This window comes from Cupressus sempervirens, chromosome 10 (genome assembly GCF_028749045.1).
Source record: "Cupressus sempervirens isolate cs-2001-9-10 chromosome 10, ASM2874904v1, whole genome shotgun sequence".
NCBI classification, from domain to species: domain Eukaryota; kingdom Viridiplantae; phylum Streptophyta; class Pinopsida; order Cupressales; family Cupressaceae; genus Cupressus; species Cupressus sempervirens.
In genome coordinates, this window is record NC_143127.1 from 65,735,290 (window position 1) to 65,757,972 (window position 22,683).

General features: G+C 35.0%; 1 protein-coding gene across 1 annotated transcript; it reads right to left on the minus strand.

Annotated features, from left to right (window-relative positions):
* Positions 1–15,265: 15,265 nt before the first annotated feature.
* On the minus strand, positions 15,266–19,198 carry LOC149532589 (serine/threonine-protein kinase SRK2A-like). The gene is made up of 9 exons (XM_089807476.1): positions 18,922–19,198; positions 18,510–18,584; positions 18,310–18,411; positions 17,981–18,034; positions 17,797–17,889; positions 17,312–17,404; positions 17,106–17,210; positions 16,913–17,011; positions 15,266–15,657 (listed from the first exon to the last, which is right to left on the minus strand). The coding sequence occupies exons 1-9, from the start codon at positions 19,039–19,041 to the stop codon at positions 15,367–15,369; spliced, it is 1,032 nt and encodes a 343-aa protein (XP_089663602.1). The 5' UTR covers positions 19,042–19,198; the 3' UTR covers positions 15,266–15,366.
* Positions 19,199–22,683: the final 3,485 nt, after the last annotated feature.

Here is a 22,683-nt window from a genome sequence, read left to right on the forward strand (position 1 = left end):
GAAATAAACACAAACAACCTTTTACAAGATTCCTAGAAATATAAAGGGGTACTTTAAAATGATATATCCTACTCAAATTAACTTGAAAAGGCACATAACCCAAAAGCTTTTCTAGGGCAATATTTTAGTGAAATAAAATTTAGGGCTTTTCTAGGGTTAACAAAATTAGAGAGACCAAACCCTAATTTTCACAAAAGGAACTTGGAACAATCACTTAAATATATTTATATAGGCATGAAGTGAAAACATGACCAACAAACCCCAATCTCAAAACAATTTGGTCTTGTGACATTATTTAATATAAAAGCCTCAAAACCCTCACCAAATTACACCACAACCTAGGGCTTTCTATTTAATGGTTTTCCCAAATCTTTTGAAACTCATTCAAGGACCAAACACCATGTCCTTGACTATATAAAGAAATATAAAATGTAAAAACATCATCTTGTTAAGGCAGTTCTCTTACTACTATAGGTTAGGCTCCAAATCCATGTACCTTACTCCAACAAACCATGGAATATCCCTTCAATATTCACTTATGAATTTTTTGTAGTTAGTAACATATAATATATGTTAGGGAGTGCCCATTTTATTAGGATCAAGGTTACATTCATAGAATGGACCTCTTTTCCATTTATTATATCTAATTGTGATAGAAAAGAACTAAAAACCCTTATGTTTTGCTACCACAAAGTAGAAAACTACTTCAAAAGATTAAACAACCATGCACAAACTTAATAGATATGGAAAATGAGAAGTTTAAATCATCTACACAATTAGATCAATGAATGAACTCATAGAAACACCAAATTTGTAAGGAAAAAATAAATTTCTGATTACTTTTTTAAATATGTCCATACACACCATAATGCCAATCAACTTATCTATCCATTTGAGGCCTTGATTAGGCTTTAATAACATCTAAGACAACTTAACCAATTTCAGTCAATTTGTGGTTAGAAAACTCCTAAAAAAACTCAAAATTAAGATTTTCATCTAAATGCATACAACTATTGTAATTCAAAAATTTGAATCTACAACTTTATTGTAAATGACTTCTAATGACTCCCAAACTCCAAATTCCTTGGACTTGATCTCTTTGAGGATCAATTACATTATTTATGACCTTACACACCAAACTTGACTCTTGAGGCACCATTGGTCCATATTACATCATTTTGGGTCTTAGGGTCCTTATTAGGACCCTTAGGACTTTTGAATCCTTACATCATATTTATTGTTACCAAATGTCATGATTGACTTTAATAAACTCCAATTGATTTTGAGTGTAATCACATCTCCCTACATGTTCCTCTAGTGACCTCATGCTCCAAGTTGTCTTCTTACGTGCACCTACACCATTTCTCCAATAAAGATTGAATTGAAGAGGGATAAGCCACCAAAGGGTCCCCTAAGGGGAGCCTGAAAAATAAGGCATCAATGCCACTAGTAGTTAAAATATGAAAGGAAGAGGAAGAACATGATGAAGGGCCTACTTTGTAGAGAAAAATTTCTTGGTCATCTACTTCACTAGATACCATATAAGAAGAACCTAGGTAAAAAGAAAATCTCTCCATGCCTCCTCTAAGTTCCACTCAAGAGGAAATTCACTCAAATCCCCATGCACTTGACATCCTATATAATCATAATATAGAATCCAACATGGATGTTGGGCCTATTACACAAGAGGATTGTCATGCCCAATTTTTACATGGCAAAACACTACCAACAATTTTTTTTTTTTTTCATTTTTCAATGAAGCTGCAATAATTCAATAGTTTTGCGAATATGACTACAGTTGTCTTGGATGTTCCAATTACAAAATGACTTAACTTATATATATGTGACCTTAACTCATTCTGTCCTATGTCCAATTCTACTCTATTTTATTTTATTATTTTTATTTTCTTTTATTTAGGTATACAAATTTTAATGAGCTCTTTTGCATTGTCAATTCATTAAACTTCTTACTTAATAACTTAAACCCATACTATTCTTCTATTTATTGTTGAAGCATATACCCATACTATTTATTTTTATTTTTATTTCTCTGAAATCTTATTATTGGTTATCAACTTCTAGTGTTGATTAACATCTGTATTAGATCATTTCTATACAAAAAATAAATTTGTTAAGTTTATATCATAATTAAAGGGTCATACCATTACTAATGAATGAAATACAAGGATTATAAAAGTCCAAACAAGGATAAAAATCAAATTACTAATATTTAGTTTTCTTAACTATCTCTACACTACCCTACTATCCTACTTTATCTTTAACAAGTAATACACATGTTTCAACCCAATCACATTTATAAAGCTTCTAACACAAAAGTAGACACACAATTACTATGTGCAATGATTCCTATTTACCTACCATCCTTCCTACTTCCTATATTTATTATTATTATTACTTTTAACAAAATTATTTCCCAAGATTTTCTAACATCTTCTAACCACCTAGTACTTACCCCCTTTTATCCTAATACTACTCTCCCCCTTCCCAAAGTGCCAAAACACCTAGGGTGGTGCACTTCCTTAAACCAAGGAAGAAGGCATTAAATGAGGGTACTTTGATTTGTCTTTTCCATATTACATGCACCCAAGTACAGGCCCTTTTTATGAGCACGCGCCTAGGATGTGATGTACTGACATGGCAGAGGGGGATGAAAAGTCTTTAGGCACCTTTTTCCTTAACTTGTTGGGTTTATTTTGCTAGTCATGATTGTTAGAAATTGGCACCTAGGAAAGGCTTCCAAGTGGAAAGGTTCCATGTGGGGACCACTACGCCATGTGGATATTTGACCAATACCATGCTTCCTTAATCAAATGGCACTAAGGGCGGATTCCCTCCACAAGTTTGAGAATGTTTTAATTTTATTTAAATGTTTATGTCCCTTCATAATGTCAGGCTGACCCACGCTTAGGGATTGACCCTTAATTAATTAATTATTATTATTATTTGACTATTTGTTTTAAGGATAATGGTTTGTACTTAAAGATGATTACCTTGGGGATTGGATACCTATATCATACTTTCTTAGCTAGGTATTTTATTAATTTCCCCTCTAAAGATTCTATGGTATATTCTCCTGAATATTTCATTAGTCTGTATTGTCTGTGTATTATTTTCACTACCTTCATACAAATTCCAGAGAGTTAATGAACACCTACAACAAGTTATTTCTTGTGCTCTATACATTCAATACCTTCTATTTGATTTTCTTCTTCTATAGTTTAGGTTACTCCTAATAGGTTATTGCAAAGATAAAATAGGGGTTACTTGATATGTTATGAGAGTCTAAATTAATGAACTAATTGTTTCATTTGGACAATAACTCAATACAGAAGCACATATAGAAAGCATGACAGAATTCTTAAATGAAACAAGATGAATAATTCTAATCTATGAGTAATGAAATTTAGTAAACCATTTGCTCAAGATCCAACATTGTATTCACATGCAAAGATCAAATTCAATGATTCCTATACAATTATTTTTCAAGAGAGTTGGAGAGATAATATCATTCCATGGAACTAATTCTCCTAATATGATTATTCTTTCATGATAATTAAATTCAATCTTGAAATCTACACCGAAGTAAAGGAGCTCAATAACTTTAAGAACCAAGATAACTTATCTTTCTACACATACTACATGCTTCCTCCAATAATTCTTACAATGCACAAAAAGGTGGTGAAGTCTTCATAGTATGACAACACAATGGAAATTCTATTCAATAAACATAGATGTTTCACAAATCTCTTTGTCAATGAGAAGCAATAACACTACCCATGCAATATGTTTAAATGCCCCCAACAAGATGGAGTTCTCCCACAACCTCAACTTGAATACAACAAGAATGTCTTTACAAGTGATATACACACACACACACACACACACACACACACACACATACAACTTGCTAATCTTTCCTCCAATGGATTTTCAGTAATAATGATACAATCCCCTTACATCACAATAATAGCTTTACAAAATCACATTCCAAGAAGGATGACATGAACAATGACCTTTCATCACACAAATGAATCCTCTCCACTTTATCAAAGGTGAGGCCCTAATACTTTCCAAAGGCTGCATCTTCTCAAGACCTACACATAACACATCCACACAAGGAACCATGGAGGCTCGCCTCCCAACCTAGGCTTCTATGAAGCCACCCACCCAGTAGGGGAAACAAGAACCAAATAGGTTACACACATACTTCATCAAAACTTTGCATGAAAACACAACACAAACATAATCAACACCCTCCCATGGCTTGCACAATGATTCACCATTGGAATCATTAAACGTTGGGTGAAGGTGGGCTCTTCAAGAAGGAGAAATTCGAACACATAAATATCATATTGCCAATGCATTTTGCCTCTCAAGGCCACCACAACATAAACAACATATTGCCACTGCATTGCCTCTCAAGGCCTTCAAAACAACCATCTCCTCCTCATCCACCAAACCTCCTTATACCTCCCAAACAACAAAATTCATGGCCATGATGGAGCCCATGCTCCATGATAATAACAAACCTCATCATGAGGTAAAAGAAAAAGATTTCTTTCTCACCTGCAATGTCAAGCCCAACTTGTGTCCTTCACCCAAGGCTTCTCTGCCCTCCCAAGGGTGAGTGAAGCTTTCACACCCATAATCACAATTAGCACTCACATTCAAACTAGAAACAACAACCAAATAAATGAAGAACAACAAAACAAAACCAAGAAGGGATCTCCAAAAGCACAAAAAAAAACATTCACTTCTTCCCAACACAATGACAAGCTCATAACACAAGATTGAAAATGCAATGCATACTCCATTGATAACTTTTCACACTTGAAGATTATCTTATCCATACTAAAGAAAAGAAATAAAAGAACATGTTTAAGTCACCAACCTTGGTCCAAGCTAGGGTAAGGATAGTTGTAGTAGAGCTCCCTTAATCTCCCTCCAAAAACTTAGTTGTCTCTAAAATTAGAGAGTGGGTGAACACCCCACTAGTTTGTCCCAGACCCTCTAATAAGGCCTTCACACTAACTATTTTTAGCAAAAACACTAAGCCACTTCCTCTTACAATTTTGTCTCCTCTAACTTTTCTATTTTTGACTAAGTGGGAACATAGGAAAAACACATATGAGAACTCCAAATTCGAATTGATGGAAGAATGCATGGGTAAAGGGGCTCCCTAGTCTATCTAGGCACTCACATGATCAAAATTAGGTCCCTGACATGATGTACTATCATATGGGTAACTTATTTTCATCTAAAAGACACTTTGGGACCACCTAATGACCCCTTAGAACCCTAGGCAAGTCCAAATTCGAATTTCCTATGATGGTGACCCATCCTACCCCTTGTCAAGTGGGTTTGCTAATTCATTAACAAGTTAATTAATTTTAGGGTTAAACTCCATCATAATCAAAACCCTAGATGACATGTTTTTGTCCACAAAATTCACAAGTGTCAAGTGACACATAAAAAAAATACATTTTACATCACCATGACATCCCCCCTAATGCATCTCTACGATTTAACATTCCCACATGCAAGCAACTCCACATTTATGAAGGAAAATACTTTCACAACGAGGCTTTTGAATCTTCCAAAGATTCGCCTTGGTTAAATTATGTTCACAAAGGTTTGGAACTTGTTTCCCCCCAAGAATTTCCATGGTTCCACTTCCTGTACATTCAACTCGAGCATCAGTAGTCCAAGGAGGTTACATAAATAAATATCATAATTGCATAAAATTTTGTTACGTAATCTTAAATTCAAATAAACTATTCAAAATGTAAGAATATCAGGATCTTCATATTACAAGTCATCCAGATCAAGTCAACATCTATTTGCATATCACATTAAATCATCATGATCAAATTAACATTTATCTTCATATTACATTAAGTCATAATTAACAAATTATCATTTATCTGCATCTAAATCATAAATCAACATGTAAAAATATTACATCCTACAATATCCATTCCTATCATGGTAGTCAAATTCATTAGTCATCAATATGATTTATCAACAAATTGAGCCTGATATAAAAGTGTGTCAAGTGCTATTATGGGATCAAGGTGGGGCCTTGCACCACATGTTATCCTTTTAGATCAATTATCCCTCACAAAATACTTTAAATAGTCACTCATCATAGAGAGGTAAGCATAATAGAGTTAGGAGTATAACTCATAGAAACATTTAACTAGTTAGGATGTAACATAATGATGTCAACATATGTTCGAATTCAATCATTAAGTGAAAGAACTACATCCTATGTTTCCAATACACTTTGCATAATAAACACTAGCATTTATTACCATCCAATATTCTTACCTTGCAAACACTTCTTCATCTAATGGAATTTCCATATACAATTTGTAATGATTCTTCTTTTTTTTTTTGCTCATGTAACCGTACACATATTCATACAAGTAAACATTATCTAGGAAAATTTTATCATTTGGTTACCATCTTTATATTATTAATTCATAGCTTCCATAATGGTATAAATCAACACCTTTCTAAGGAAACTCCCTCATGAACTCATATGTATTCAATAATGACTATAGAGTACCTAAAATCTAATGGCATCTCATCATCTTAGCATGGGTTCAATTGCCATTCCCCAGAACATTTATTCGGAGATAAATCAATTAGGATAAATATTCATAAGACACACATAAACCTAAGTGGAGGATATAGTTTTAAAATATGTTTGATCATTACATACACATAAATTTAGGTCCTTAGTACATTTTATAATTACAAACACTACTGAAATAAGACATTTTCCTTCTAAGTCTTTAATATCCAAATCCCAAGTATCTACAAAGCAAGTAGCCTTACCATTTCTTCTAAATTCAAATTTTCTAATTGAAATGATTTAGAACATGTAATGGAAATCATTAATCTAATCAATTAGGTCCTAATGTGCGGGTCATCAAAATGCATATATTAGAATGATAAACCTTATAGTCTCAAAAGTGTACCAAAATGTTGAACTAGGAGTATCACAATACAAATGTGTCATCTATGCCATGACGTTCCGGGTGAGGCCTCACAAGGATGATGTTGAAAAGGAGAAAGAAGATCCAAAAAGGACATATGAGCTCTTCTAAAGATAATCTAGATGAAACAAGTGATGAGGCACCACAAGACATCTTTCAAGGCATAGCCTTCCATGGATCATGCATAGGAAGAAGTAGTCATTAACATGAAGTAGTAGTCATCTATGTAGGAATAAGAAAAAAATGGAGAAATGGAAAAATGGATCAATAGGGGAAGGATTGAACCATAAGGGCTTCACCTAGTGAACCCAAATCAAAGAATGTGCATTCTTGGTATATTAAAGAATCACCCTATTTTCAAAAAATATATTTCTCTAAACTCCTTTTTTGCCACACCCATCTAATACCCACCCAATACACCTATGCCCCTATTTCTATAAAAACTCCCACCCACTACTAAAAGAAACACCCCTCCCCCTACTTAGGAAAATATATTGCCCTCGTTATCCCCCAATATAAATATAAATGCACATGATATCGTATTGCCCCTTCAGTGAAGACCCCATAGATTAAATTGAGTATAAATTTTGTCTCCTTATGAACTTGAGAAACAAGCCACTCCAAAACAAGTGCCAATAAAAGAGGTATCAGAGAAATGGGGAAATAGGTGAAGAACAAGAAACAAAGGCTACTCCTCAACAAGAGTAATAACAAGATACTCATTCATCCTCCAAATGTGTAGATATTCATCCTGGCCAACATGATATGACACCAAGAGGAAGAGGGGGAGGGGAAGTAGTAAGGCATAAGGAAATTTTTTAATATAGAAACATATAGGCCACTAATATGTAGAATCACACCTGTGTGGCTAATCAAGTTTAGTACATAAGAGAAACTTATCTTGTGATATTGCTACCAAGATTTAACTGTGTGATTTTGACTCAAACTTATTGACCCATGTTTTAAGAAGTGATCTTTTGTTGAGGAAGATCGTAAGAGAAAGGCCTAGATAATATCTTATGATGCTTGAGGGCACTAGAAGGCACATGTGGTGGTTCCTTTTGTAGAAAAACAAGAAGAGAAAATGACACAAAAAGATTACTAGATATATCAAATAGATTTGATTGTCCCAACAAGGGAGGGTGAGAAAATTGATTGCTTCAAGCGATTGTGACCATTTTTACAATGATGCATAATGGGAGGGATACTTAAGAGAACCTATAAAGACAAGTTGTAGAGCTCAAGGGCTAGATCCATCAACTAGTAGGTTTTATAGATCATTCATAACCCTCTTCTAGTCTCCAAGTAGCTCTTGAGGCAAAGGCTCAATTTTCCAAGACATATACATTTTATTAGCATGCATAGGATAGAGAAAGGATATTAAAGAGACTACCAAAGAGTGATCAAAGTTTTCTTGACTCAATACTGGTCTAGGACCAAGAATGTTTTTAATGAAAGACATGGTTTCTAATGTAGATAGTACCTATTTTGAAGAAACCATGTTGTTGTGGGAAGATAACATCCCACTTTTTAATGTAATGAAGAAAACAAGTGTGGATAAGTTGTTCAGAGCATCCAATTTTTAGCTTCAGGATGCAAAAATGTTTGCAAAATGGTCAAACTCCATAAAATTAATTGTTAAGGACTATTAGAAGAAGGGAAACATCATTTTCCCCAGGGTAAAACTATAAAAGTGTTGGTGCAAAATGTAGACGAATTTGTGAATATACTGAATTGCACATTTTAGCAATTTGGGTATGCAAAGATGTGAAATATAGTAGAGATGATACAAGAGTTTAAAAGTATTTTGCACATGGAGTATGTAAAGGAGGTCATTCATTGGATGATGGGTATTCAAAGTGAATTGGGAAATGAGGAAAGAGATACATCAGATCAAGGAAGCCAACAAGAAGTTAAAAGCTTTCAAGAAGTGTTAATGGGTGATGCTGAAATACATGAAGACCCCGAAAATCTATGAACTCAACACACCCATAAATACCTTCAATGTCACCTTCCTAGAACTTGTAGAAAAATAAGGTTGTACATTGTTAGTTTGAATACTAAACAGGATTGGTGTTGCAATCTCAATGTGCATAATTGTCAATCTTTGCAAATTTGAATAAAAGTTTCATTCAAAAACTATTTGTAGTGCTCCTAGTATTGCTCAATCATTGAAATTGTTTGGTGTTAATTATCAAATGCTTGTGTGTTGTACTAGATAGCATGTTTGAATCATTTTAGGAAAAAACTAAGAAAAATTCATCTTACATGTGTATGGATATGGCTTCAGAATTTTGATGAGATTTAAGAAATCATATTTTGTTACATTTCCATTGAGCATTGCATTGTGTTATTATAAATTGTTTTCAAATTTATAAATTCATAGTTTTCGTTCATTTGTCTAACCTTCTATTTGCAACAAATTCATGTTTGAATGATCATTTTCTGCAGTAGTTTAATTTTCTTACAACCTTGCTATCTATTGTGCTTTCAACCTTGCAATCTATTGTGCTCTATTGTTAGATTGGTAATTAATTTAGTTTGAAACCAATTGTTATATTCATATCTCCTAACTTGCTGGTATTTTATCTTTGAAAAAGGCCAAAAAAACAGATCAAAACAGCAAGTAGAAACCTCGGACTGTTGAGTCCAGCTGTCGGTCTTTTAGACTTGGCAGAGCATTACCTTGAGAGCCTTAACATTGTCTTCCATTGACCTATCCAAGACGGCTGTGACCTTGCCACCTGAAACCTTGGAAGTGGTTAATTTCACTTCTGCATGAGAGGGACCATATCCTCATTCACCTGACATTGGCTCATGCTCAAGAGGACCATTTTTCTAAAATTGCTTATTTCATACCTTATAAGAAGACCAATGTACGAGTCACGTGGCACATTTGTTTTAGATAACTTGTGAGATTGTATGATGTTCCAAAAACTATAATAGAGTAGCAGAAACACCAAATTATGACGTCACTTTTGGATAGTCTTGAGGGAAAAAATTAAATGGAAGTTGCAAGAATTTTCAGCATATAAGAATTAAATGGATGGTCCAACAAAAGTGGTAAATATAAGCCTTTGCATTCTATTAAGTGTTTAGTTGGTAACAACCCTTCATGGTGGGATCCAGTGATACGTCGTGCTGAATTTGAATATAATTCCAGCATAAACAGATCTATAGGTAAGCCTTCATTTTAGATAGTATATGGTGTAAACTCTAAATGAGTTATGGACATTGTTTATTTGCCAATTAATCCACTTAGCAACTAAGAGGCTGAAATAACCCTGACAGGTTATTGCTTCCTTTTTACACCCAAAACTTAAAACTTCAAAGGTTCGACATTTCGTCAAACAATTAGCAGTCGAGCTTTGATACCACTGAAATAACCCTGACTATAAAGGTCACTAAGGAACAATGAACAATTCTTGCCTAATAGATTGAGCTGTTCTTACGAAAGACAAAGTACTAAGAAATGCAACGAGTGATATCTCAAATGATTCGCAAAGGGCTAGTTGATTACAAATGCAAGTGATGTCAACCAAATTTTCAAGGACATTTATTTAAAGAATACATCTGTGACAGAACAATGTTCTAATTAAAATGGAATGATAATATACATAGAACCTGGATAACCGCGGCCACCAATGAAACTATCCAAATGGTGTTCGATTCTGATTTTTATCTCCTAGTGCCGTCCAAATTCATTATATACTGTTTACTCAGCCAGTCGTCCATTCCCTCTTTATTTGTCAACAACAATCCACCCCGTATCCGCCTGGAGTTAGCCTGGAGCTATTGTGCTTGGTCGTATCCAATATTTCTACAGTGTGGAATACGGATTTGACCGCAGTCTCTGGAAGAACATCAAACCCGAAAGGATACAATTTCGTGCCAATTAACTAGTATTTTCCAGGCTTGCGGTTCACATAATTCGCAGGCTTCTAACAGGGTGCATCTGTTCTTTTCAGTCACTGATTTGGTTGATGTGTCCCGCCTACCTCCCCAGGTATAATGCAACACAATGAATCTATGCTCATGAACGCATCCAATGACCAGAAGTAACTCTGCCGTTTTTGATTTGGTGTGAGCGATTTTCCGCCAGCAGTCTGTCAATCTTCTTATGATGAATTTTACCCAAATCTATCCTTCAGTCGGCAGTGTCCCTTTTACATCAGATCCACCTATGTCTTGGTGTCAATGGAGAAGCACGACAGCCCATATGGGAAACCGGTGATGTAAAAAGGTAATGACTTCAGAGAACCCTCGCTGTCTTGCCCTCTCCAGTATAGATTGGCTGCCCGCAATCTTTGAACAGTGCTTATTCCGTTATGAACTGCGTCCTCCACCTGCTGTAATATTGACTTTGAATTTATATATTCCGACCCTTATCAAACACTGTTTCTGCTAACTCCTTCGACTTAGCCTTGTGCAAATTATTTCCGACTTCTATCCAACAGCTCCTAATTAAATCCGAGTCGATCCCCTCGGTTCAGGCTTCATCCTCAATGTACGAAAACGCTGGCTGGGAGGATTGTCTAGTAAACTTTCCTTCTTTCCTGTTCTGTCCAATACTACAACTGATCTTGTGAACCCTTGTGAATGACTTATATCTTCAAACTGAATTCCCAGAATAATCCCTCCAAAATTTGGCGTTAAGCCACCAATTCTGCCTCGATGAAATGACTGAATGTCACCTCCAATCTGCAATAATTCGGATGATATTTCACACCCTCAAAATTGCGTACCAATTGAGAGTTATCGTTCTCAATGGCCAACTGTGACAATTGCGAAAACCCTAGGTTCCACAATGCACCTGTGATTGAATCACAATCTGAAAACAAAAGAGATAAACAACCGCTTGATTCGAATGGAGCCCCGGGGTGCCTATTTATTCTTTTTTCTCCATCCTCTCCAGAGACTTCTAGAACAATTTTGATCTTATCCCTCAAGTGACTTTATTAAATATTTTCCAAGTCACTTTATTAAATACAAAGTCATCTTTTAATATTTATTTATTTAATTAAAATAACTAATTAGTCGTCCTTGGACAACCATTAATTAATTTAATTAAATCGAACTGTCACTAGAAAATTGGGGACATGACAGAGGCTACAAGATTTTTAGAGAATATTCAAGAGGTGCATCAACAGGTTAGGCTCAAGTTTCAATCCATGAATAACAATACAAAAAGAGAGTTGAAAGCATCGTAGGAGAAAAGTCTTAGAAGAGGTCATGTCATATCTGCAAAAAGAAAGGTATCCCCCAGGTGAGTACAACAACTTAAAGCCAAGTAAAATCAGACCTTACTGATTCATGAAGAAGATAAATGACAATGCCTACTAAATTAACTTTCTAGAGGACTTGGACATTAGTCCTATCTATGAAGTGGCCAATCTTAATTTGCAATCAGCTGGAATTAGTGATTAGATGGTAGATAAGTAAAATGAGAAGGGGAATGACTGCCAGACTAGAAATTTACCCAAGGACATAGAGAAGATTGAAGGAGCATTAGATACCAAATTGGCAGCTACCAGATCTAGTTCTTACAAGCCATATTCTGATAAATGGAAAGGCTTACCGGATTCTTACAACTCTTGATATGCCCTACCATATTTATCAGAACCAAAAGAACAAAGAGATTGTACTTCATTTGAAAAGGGAATGATGATGCAGATTATTTATAGACCCTTGCCACATTTAGTTTAGTTGAGAGGCAGTTCCGCCTTTATAGAACTCTTTAACATACTATTTTTAGATGTCTGTTTTATGATTACCTTTTTACTTATCTTCAGTTCTTAGCTGGCTTTTAGTTTGGTTCAGAAGGCAGTTCGTAGAATTAAGGGAAAAGTATAATGCAATAAATAAAAGGATTTGAAGTTAGCAATAGAAAGAGACGGGAACAGAAAACAGGGGATATACAAGTTTGGTTCAGGAGGCAGTTTGTAGGATTAAGGGAAAAGTATAATGCAATAAATAAAAGGATTTGAAAATGGCAATAGAAAGAGACGAGAATAGAAAACATGGGATATACAATTGGTGGAGTTAAATAAGATGTTCCATCACTCTGTTTTTTTAAAGTATTTTCTGATAATAAGTAATGATATATATAGTATTTTGTTGTGTATTTTATACATGGAGAATGTTTGTTTCCCTAATTATATTTCTCAGGAGTCAGATCAGAGCAGAATATTTCCTTCAAGGTTTACTTTGCAAGTTCAGATATTAATCTGCATCACCATAGACTTACTATACATCTGCAATATATGTAATATATGTATGTATACATATAGAAATGATATGGCAATGAAATCTGAAATATCTCATAGGCCTAGAACATGAAAATAATATGAAAATGCTATAATAGATAGAAAAGATATGCAAGTGTAAACCCATTATGGACCTTGTCTGGGAACTCTTTCATACTTCAATCAACTAACCTTTCCATTCCTCTCTGCTCAGAGATTAACATTATTGACGGATATTGTAATGTGGAAAAAGATTTATATCTCCTTCGCTGATTACCACACATAACAAGCTAGGGTTGCGTTCAACCAAAAGATCAACCTGTCAATGCCTGATACAACCACTAGACTTATAGTACATAGGAGGTAGTTAAACCATGTCACAAACCCGAATGGGGAATGTTGGCGGTTAGTCTAATAATCCCTCCCTCAATGTTACCCAAAGAGATTAGAACCTGTGACCAAGTTTTGATACCACTTGTTACAAGCTAGGTTTGTTGTTCCACCAAAAGATCAACCTATCAATGTCTGATACAACCACTAGGACACAGGAGGCAGTTAAACCATGACATGAATTCCAAAAAAGAATATTGGCAGTTAGTCCAACACTTGGATCTTCCCCTCAGATTCAAAAAAAATGCTAAAAAGCTTCCTTGCACTTGGTCAGACAGCATTTCCATAGTTCTAAAGCATATCTGGTCAGGCTACATAGTTAGCCGTACCTTGCCTTGGATTTCAACTATAATCATCCAGAAACTTTAGATTCAAGGATGGGACCAGTTTACCCGTTTCCAATCTTCTTGTTAGTATATTTAAATTACATTATTTCCCTGTACTCCTGTACACACCTCCATTAGGTCCCTAGTGCTCAATATTCCCATGTCTTCAAGTGACTACAGAGCTTTAAACAAACTTGAGCAAGGCTATTAAACTACTGTGAATGCATAGAACATTAGTCATTACATCCTTGAAGGGACTTTATGTTTGGTCTCTCATTAAAAAATCAGGTAATAGGTTACATATTTAATAGGCAGATTACTGTAGATGTTAGCAGCAGAGAAAAAGCCCCAGGTGGAGATGTGGTGGGATCTCCGTGAAAGGCTTTTTATTGTCTTTTTCTACCAAGGGAGCCGCAATTGATGCCATGCTATCAAATCTCTAGATTTATGAAGCTTTTGGTAGTAAAATCCCCCTTTTGTTGATCCATTTACATGCTCCGTTATATGAATCTACATGAATAATGTATTTGGAGAGCTATGCATCTAATGACTAAAGATATTTCTGTGTCTTGAACATAGTGCAGAACGAAATATAAATTTAACTTCCTTACAAGAACTAGCATTATTGTTCAATCATGTTGTCACATACTCATGCCATGGGATATATTTCTTACTTTAACTCTTTAGAACTTTTGTTGTCTCCTTCCTTTTTTCTGGCTTCTTGTGTTTCTGCACATGTCAGATTGCATAGATGAAGATTGTTGAATGTTGCAGTGTAGGGTGCGTGCATCCCTTTCCAAGCACAATCAGGTTAACCTGTCACTAAAAAGGAACACAACTTCCCTATTCACGTAGTTTCATCCTCTAAGTATGCTACTAATACTTAAAATCTTATCTATCTATCAAGACATTCTAACTAGATCCCAAGTAAAGCCAAATCATTCTAAGAAACTTAGGAGCTTTTATGATGAGGTCCCATGGGGGCGACTTATTTGTATTTTGAATTGAAAAATACAGGAAGGGAGCCTCATGAGTAGGTGTAAACTTTAAGTTGGTGTTGAAGATGAGGGCAGAAAGTTCCTCCACCAAATTAAGGGCTTCCATGCTTGTGTAATAGAATGCATGACGCTTTGTTTAATTATAAGTTTATCAACATATAGTTACGATAATTTCTCATATAAAATTCCTTAGCCTTGCAAGGTTTTAATTGCACCTATAAGAGAGCTCAAAACCTAGTTTGTCCCCAATATGTTTATAAGATGCATTTGTAAAAAGTAAATGTTTGCAAAGCTTAATGATTTATAATCATGAAGGCAGAGATAAGAGGTGCACATATACATTCGGAAGAAAAAGATGTTAAATGGAATTTTCAATATATGTTTAAAGTGCACACACGAAATCTCCACTGCTCTCAACATCATCTTCAGCATCTACTTCGGCCTCCATGTCATCTGAGTTTGGAAGGCCACCAACAAGAGACTGCTCCACACTTTTCTTGACTCCTCCAGGTAGGCTTCTCGCCTCCGCCAAAATCTTCATGAGTTCTTCCTCACTCTGAAGTGGGTGCAATGGATCATCATACTGGTACCCTGCCTCCGCTCCTTCTAATAATTCTCTAGGCAAGTTCTTCAAGAACCATGGATGATTCCAGATCTCAGGAAGAGTTATTCTCTGTATAGGAAAAATCAAAAGAAACATCATTAGAAATCCAAAATATCAATAATGAGATTGAGATAAATCTTAAGTGCTTGAGGTCAAATTGATCTTGCCTAGGCAGATGGGTCAAAACTGCAACGGTTATGAATCTAGGTCACTATTGTTACAAATGTTTAATTTGAAGCGGAATTTAGAATGTGTCAGAACTGCATAATGGTTATGAATCTGTGATCACTATTATTATACATGTTCAATTTGGAGCAAACTTTGGAAATGCATTATAAAATCTTTGTAAGATTTTACGCAATAAACTATTCCAAGGAATGAGTGGTTCTTAAAAATTAAATTTTGTTGGCTTGTCCTCCCTCTATCTTTTTCTTCAATTAGTTTATTTGCAATTGAAACCGAAATAAAGTCAATTATAACAAGAACTAGTCAACATCCTATGAGCCATTTTTTGGGATATGTACCTAGAAATTGGAAAGATATAATTTACAGAGAAAACCCTAAAGAACGTTGGCTAATCAGCTATACAAATTTAAGTTAATTGGTAGCCGTGAAACAGGAAACTATCCTTTCCCTGATAGTCATGTTTTCCACTGATCATGGCATTCTAGTCTCGGCAACCGACATAAGATAATGGATGTATGAAACTTTCTGTGGGGATAAATAATATGCCTTATAGATTGTTCAAATTTGTACTTCTAGAAGATTTGAAACCTTTGTCCAAATTCATGATAAATCACGCCTTGACCATTCATCTTGGCACAATCCACAAACATTGAAGATGAAGTGAGAGATGCTTAACAGGTAACCTGCATATGGAAGCTTCTGCCAAGTGTGCTTGTGTCTTGTCAGTTGTAATCCTTAGTAGGAGGGCAATTAGATTGAACCCTCTCCTTAGTAGAGGACCAATCATGTTACATACTAGTTTAAAACTATAGAATGTAAATAGTGATGCAGTGAGGCCATGAATTACTGTTGAACTAAATATGATTGGCCCAATCTATACATACAGTGCCAAAGTTATAATAAACCTATCTCCCAAGATGCCAATAGAATTGATGTAAAAAAATATTTTTCTTTAGTTTTATCTGCTACTGTTGTGAAACTAGTATGAATTGGTCGGTGACAGGCCTTTATTTTCTTAAAACTTGATCCCTAAAGGGGTATATTAAAATTGATAATATTCATATGGTATTTTAGCCAACATGCATTGAACATGCAATTAATATCTTCTTTAGCTATGAGAGTAGAGATGACTATTTACCTTGGCAGGATTAGCCACAAAAATTCTAGACAGCAGATGTCTACATTCTTCTGTTACATATACATAGTCTGGTATTGAATATTGCACACTCAATATCCTCTGCAAAACACCATTAATTGTTTTCAATCACAACACAATTAATCCCTTTGAAAGCTGATTGGTATAATAATAAATAAGAATAAGAAGAGCTTACTCCGATAGTTTTTCTAAAGTTCCTGGGGTCCTCCGGATCTTCAAATGGATAAGCTCCTACCAACATCACATAGAGAGTCACTCCACATGACCATACATCTGCTATCTACATAGATTCACACCCAAGTCTCTGTGTCATGATTCTTTCAATATTGCGATGCCAAGGCCTACAACATTATGAATTCTAGTATTCTAGAATTAGCCTACCTTGCCATCGTATTCCTTTTTGGATAGAACTTCTGGAGCAATGTAAGCAGGGGTTCCTACCGTTGATTTGGGTTGGGAATGCAGCAAAGAAGACTGAAAAAAATAGGATAGAGAGAGATAAGACAAACATGGCTGTGCCCATTGAGAAAGATTGAATTACAAATGCAATTTATATTAGCTACCATTCGACCAATACCAAAAGTTCTTTTTCAATTACAGGAATTAGTACAAACAAGAGTTGATGCTCACTAAAATAGATACAAGTATTTGTAACAACGAATATGACACAGGACCAGGATAAGAGAGCAAATACCAAAACAAGAAGGATATTCAGAAAATTAAGGTCAGATTCCTTTGTGCTAATAAATACCAAGTGGTAATTTACATCTGAGAATTTAAGTGTTTTAACTTTCGTGCATGTTTTTGTTTAATAGATAAATAGGTTTTGAACATGATTTGCCGGTAGGCTCTGCCCTAATTTATACCTTGGAATAGCCGAAGTCACAGATTTTCAGCCGGGGAGAAGAGTTTCCATCTAATAAAGTATTCTCCAACTTGAGATCCCTGTGGCAAACTTGCTGTATACATGGTGCAACGAAAACCCAATCAAACCCTGCCAGAAAATCAATACCGTATGAAAGAGAGGAATAATTTTATGAAGAAGACTACCATGGCATGACAATAGCTGACACCAGATATGAGCTGTTGGAAGAAGTATCTGGCCTGCAACCAATATTTAGTTCTCATGTCTGGTAACAAAAAGAATTCACAATTTGATAATCACAGTCACCAAACCGTAGGTGTGTCTAAACAAAGCTTCTGTACCCAAAATCATTAAAATTTCAAAGATACGTGGAGACTATATAAAATTAAAGAAAATGTTACTGGAAAAGATATTTAGAGAGGTTTTTACATCGATGTCTATGATTACCCTAAGTGATCTAAAGAAATGAAGATATATATGCATAATGATCGAGTGGAAGCTTCTAAATACAAACCTCGTCCTCGCTGAAACGACCTGCATTGCAAATCCGTTCGAAAAGCTCCCCGCCAGCAGCATACTCCATGAGTATTGCCAGATGGGTCGGAGTGAGCACTACCTGAAACCCCAATGCATTGAAATCCAACCACATAAACACAAGAAAAATTCAATAATGAAAAACTCAGACAATCATTAATTGTCCAACTGATCACTGACCTCCTTGAAGCGAACTATATTGGGATGGCGCAGAGACCTGTGATTGATAATTTCCCTCATCACATTTTCGTCAATCTGTAGACAAAGTCAACAATTCAAACCCCTGATTTTCACAAAATGAAAATAAATTACAATTGAACTAAGATCATCAATATCGTAAGTTCCACCCAAAAACAAGTTTGGAAAAATGTTTATCCCAGTTTATTTATCATTAATTTCAAATGACAAATCTAAAGTGAGGCATTAATCAAAATCCGCAACTGTAAAGAGCGTAAATCTTGAGACTACTTCTGAGCTCTTCTATTTTTTATTTAAATCTGTTCAAATTCCTAATGTTAATTGCCATAAATTTTTGCAGAGAGTGGGAAATTCTCAGAAGCATAAATTCCTAAAGGTTTTAAATCAGCCCTGCCTTTTCGCCTCGTTCAATGAACTTGACTGCAACGAGTTCTCCACTCTTCTTATCCCGCATAAGCTTTGCAACTCCAAAATTTCCTGCCCCAATTTCCTTAACCATCTCGTACCTCTCCATTGCAGAATCCACCAGCTCCTCAGCAGCAAATTTAATACACAAAGGCGTATATTCTGTCTATATATAAAAGATTTATCCAGTCGATGCTTTAAGAAGGCTATACTCAATTGAATCCTTGAAAGTTTCGTTTGGTACGGATTGCACACCATCTCCGCACGAGCGAGAAAAGGAATAATTAAACATAATATACAGTGTAAAGTGTACGTCCAATTTTCCCACAAATTAAGAATTCCATCACTCATGGCAAGCGCTCCTCCACAGAAAGATCATTTCTTTTGTCGGCGAAAATGGACAGATGTGCGGGCACCATCGATAACTTTTGATTATGGGAACACATTCTACAGTCATTTTCGTTGGCGTAAGTCAAGAATTAATGGCGGACGCACAAACGTCAAAGCAACATGGCCCGCATTTTTTTCATCTCTATCTCAGATCTTGTCACCAAATTCCTCGTTTCAGCCAATAAACTCGGCGTTTTCTTTCCAAATTTGTCTTTGAAAACACCTGTGGCCATGAAATCTAATGCTTCGAAGCATTTTCGCTTTCATGGCAATTTGCAATCTGAAACTTTGAAAGCACTTGTGGCCATGCAAACTGGCATGATGATGAGTTAATAGGAATTCTTCTTGTCTTTTATGAGATCTGAGGTGTTTTTTGTAAAGTTATTTTCACGGACAAAGAAGAGCATTATAGAAGGTACGAGTATTTACAGGTTCGAATTTTTGTTTTGGGAGTATACGGAAAATATGTAGGTACTCCAATTCTACTTTATATTAAGATATTATATTTTTTTGTTTTAACAAGAATTTTTTTTTAATGGTAAGTGATCTTTGGATTAGATGACTTATTTGTTGTTTTGGAATATGAGATTGGAGTACTAGTGACCACTTATTTTTCACACCTTTTATTTTCTAGATGATATGAAATTTGGGGCTTACAACCACATATCTTTTACACTAGTCATTGTTTCTTACATGATACATTTTATTTTGAAAAAAGAAAGGAAAAAAAAATAGTTATGAGTTTTTACAATTAATAGAAAAAGTTGAAAATGTTAGTAGTTTGGAGTGATGAACTTTAATTCTATTTGTCTAGTATGAAATCAAGGGTGCTTATGACAATTGTCAAATTATATTCTAGATGGCGTTGTTCAAGAAAAGAAAGGTTTTATTGTACGAATAAGTTTCTACCATTCATAGAGTTAATTGAAAGAGAGTTTTTATATTATATTGTGTGATATATATGTGCAACCTAACGTGTGGGACTAGAAGTGCCCGAGTACCCCCTCTGACCCTCCCCCTTAGTAGCTCGGAGTGGGTGGTCCTCTATTTCATTGTCGACAGGTAGGAGGCCTCGACCCTAGACCCCTTTTTTTTAATGCCCATTTCAAAATTATTTTCCACATGTTTGGGTCTAATTTATTCAAGGTGTTTGCATTGTGGCAATTGGGTGGCCTAACTAGGATGTGTGCAAGGCCTACCACTCAAAAAAGCTTGTTCGTCATGCAAATCAATTAGATGTGTGTTGAATTCTACCACATGGTCATCAAATCCACCATTTTTACCACCATTACTTCCTGTGACCACCTTATGATGCAACATGAAGCTACATTTACTACATGACAACTCATCTTACATTCTAATAAGGTGGTGTTTATTCTCATTATAACTCCATCAAATACACTTGCCTTGTCGTAGATTAATGAACTTAATATTCCTTTAGGTCCCACCCAATCTAGATAGTTCAATTGATTTGGAGCCAAAACGTGTTTGGGAGGGGATTCTACAACTTCACCATGCTTCCACAATGTGTTATGTTTTGGACCAGTTATTGATTCACTTTGTATGTAACATGTCATTGTTTTGGTATTCTTTCCATTTGAGTAGTTGTTTCTTTTGGCATTATTGTGTTTAATTCCTCGCACTGTTATTTTGTAGATATTTATTATGTTTGCATCCAAGATGGTCAAGGTTTTGAGCATGTTTTGGGATAGGATCTTGACTATTGAGAGGATTTATGAGAGCAATTTTACCATGTTGTCTTAAATGGATGTGAGGATTATATCTTCACCCTAAGGCTACCTTTCACCTTTTGGGGCAATAAAAGTTGTATTTTTCATTCTTTTTTAAAATTTTTTTTCTTAACATAACCTCCCCTATTATTTTCTAACTATATTTGGCACTTGTTGTGTTTTGTTTGTCACTTTGCATTTGTGAACACAAATTATTGTGTTCATTAAAAATTTTAATTTTAGAAGGGAATCACACTCCTTTGTTTTAGCATCAATGACTTGGTGGTGGTGAAGGGAATTTGATGTTTTAATCTTGTCAATCATCTCTATTTGTATTCTACCTGTCGATATGAACTTAAATATTCTTGATGGTTCACATTTAAAAGAAATTATCAGTTTTTATTTCCAATATTATGGATTATTGGTATAATTAATTATTGATAATTATACTTTACTTAAATTCCTTAGGATAATGCATTTACATATTAGTCATAGGAGTTGGCATTTCATTTTAGCATGTGGTGTGGGAGAATTCCACTTTAGGTGGAATCGATTATTATCTCATACCTCTTTGTGCATGAGATCCACCATTGGTGCTCTTATCACATTAGCATCCTCTCATTCTTGCACATATTGTGTTGTACAATGGAGGATGGTCCACATTTGGTGGACATGTGATGTCACCTTTTGTGATTGATGGGTTATCTCTTGCATCACTCCTAGTTGGCATGCATCGCCTATATATTCAAGTGCATCTACTTTGTATTTATTATTATTATTTTTATTATTGAAACAATCAATTGACAATCTCTCTCTCTCTCTCTCTCTCTCTCTCTCTCTCTCTCTCTCTCTCTCTCTCTCTCTCTCTCTCTCTCACACACACACACACACACACACACACACACACACACTCAAATGAGCTTCTAGATCTTGGCATTTTTATTCTTTTATTTAGGAAAATTCTATCATGGTACCAAAGTTGTAGAAGTGTTATTGTATAGCCACTGGAGAGTTATTCACTTCAATTTTTTGAGGGTCGCAATTTTGATTCAAAGGCACAGTGGTTATTGGGAGCGTCTAGAGCAAGATCTGACGTCACCATTGTGTTTATGTGGTTATTCTGATAAATTTTGAATATGAATGATTCTCCTATATTGCTAGGTAAAAGTCATATTTAAGACAAAAAAATATTAGAAATCGAACTTGGACAATTCACCTCACAATTTGATATGAGTTTTTTAGAATTATCCAATTATTTTTTTAGATCTTGAAATAATTTTATGTATTTTTCATCTATATTTTTGTTCTAATTTTTCTACATTAACTTTTGCAATTTTTCCACACGAACTTGGCACTTACAACTTGATATGATTTTTTTTAGACATTTTCAATTAATTTTTTAGATCTCGAATTAATTTTGTCTATTTTTTATCTATATTTTTATTTTGTTCCAATTTGTCTACAAAAACAAGTTGGTCAATTAGATGTTTGAGATTGTCAAAATGGTTTACAAAATGTCGCATTGTTTTCCTACAAACAACAGCCAAAATCCCATCATTGCTCAATTTGTTAGGTATGATTACTATAAAGAAATATTATGTCCATAGCCTAGTGCATGTGGGACTATTCCT

Excerpts from the sequence above, each read along its gene's own strand:
- LOC149532589 (XM_089807476.1), bottom strand. The coding sequence starts at position 19,041 with ATGGAGAGGTACGAGATGGTTAAGGAAATTGGGGCAGGAAATTTTGGA. Across the intron at positions 17,405-17,796 it reads GTGACTTCGGCTATTCCAAG|TCTTCTTTGCTGCATTCCCA; the intron begins GTATAAATTAGG and ends TATTTTTTTCAG. Across the intron at positions 15,658-16,912 it reads TTGTGGCTAATCCTGCCAAG|AGAATAACTCTTCCTGAGAT; the intron begins GTAAATAGTCAT and ends TTTCCTATACAG.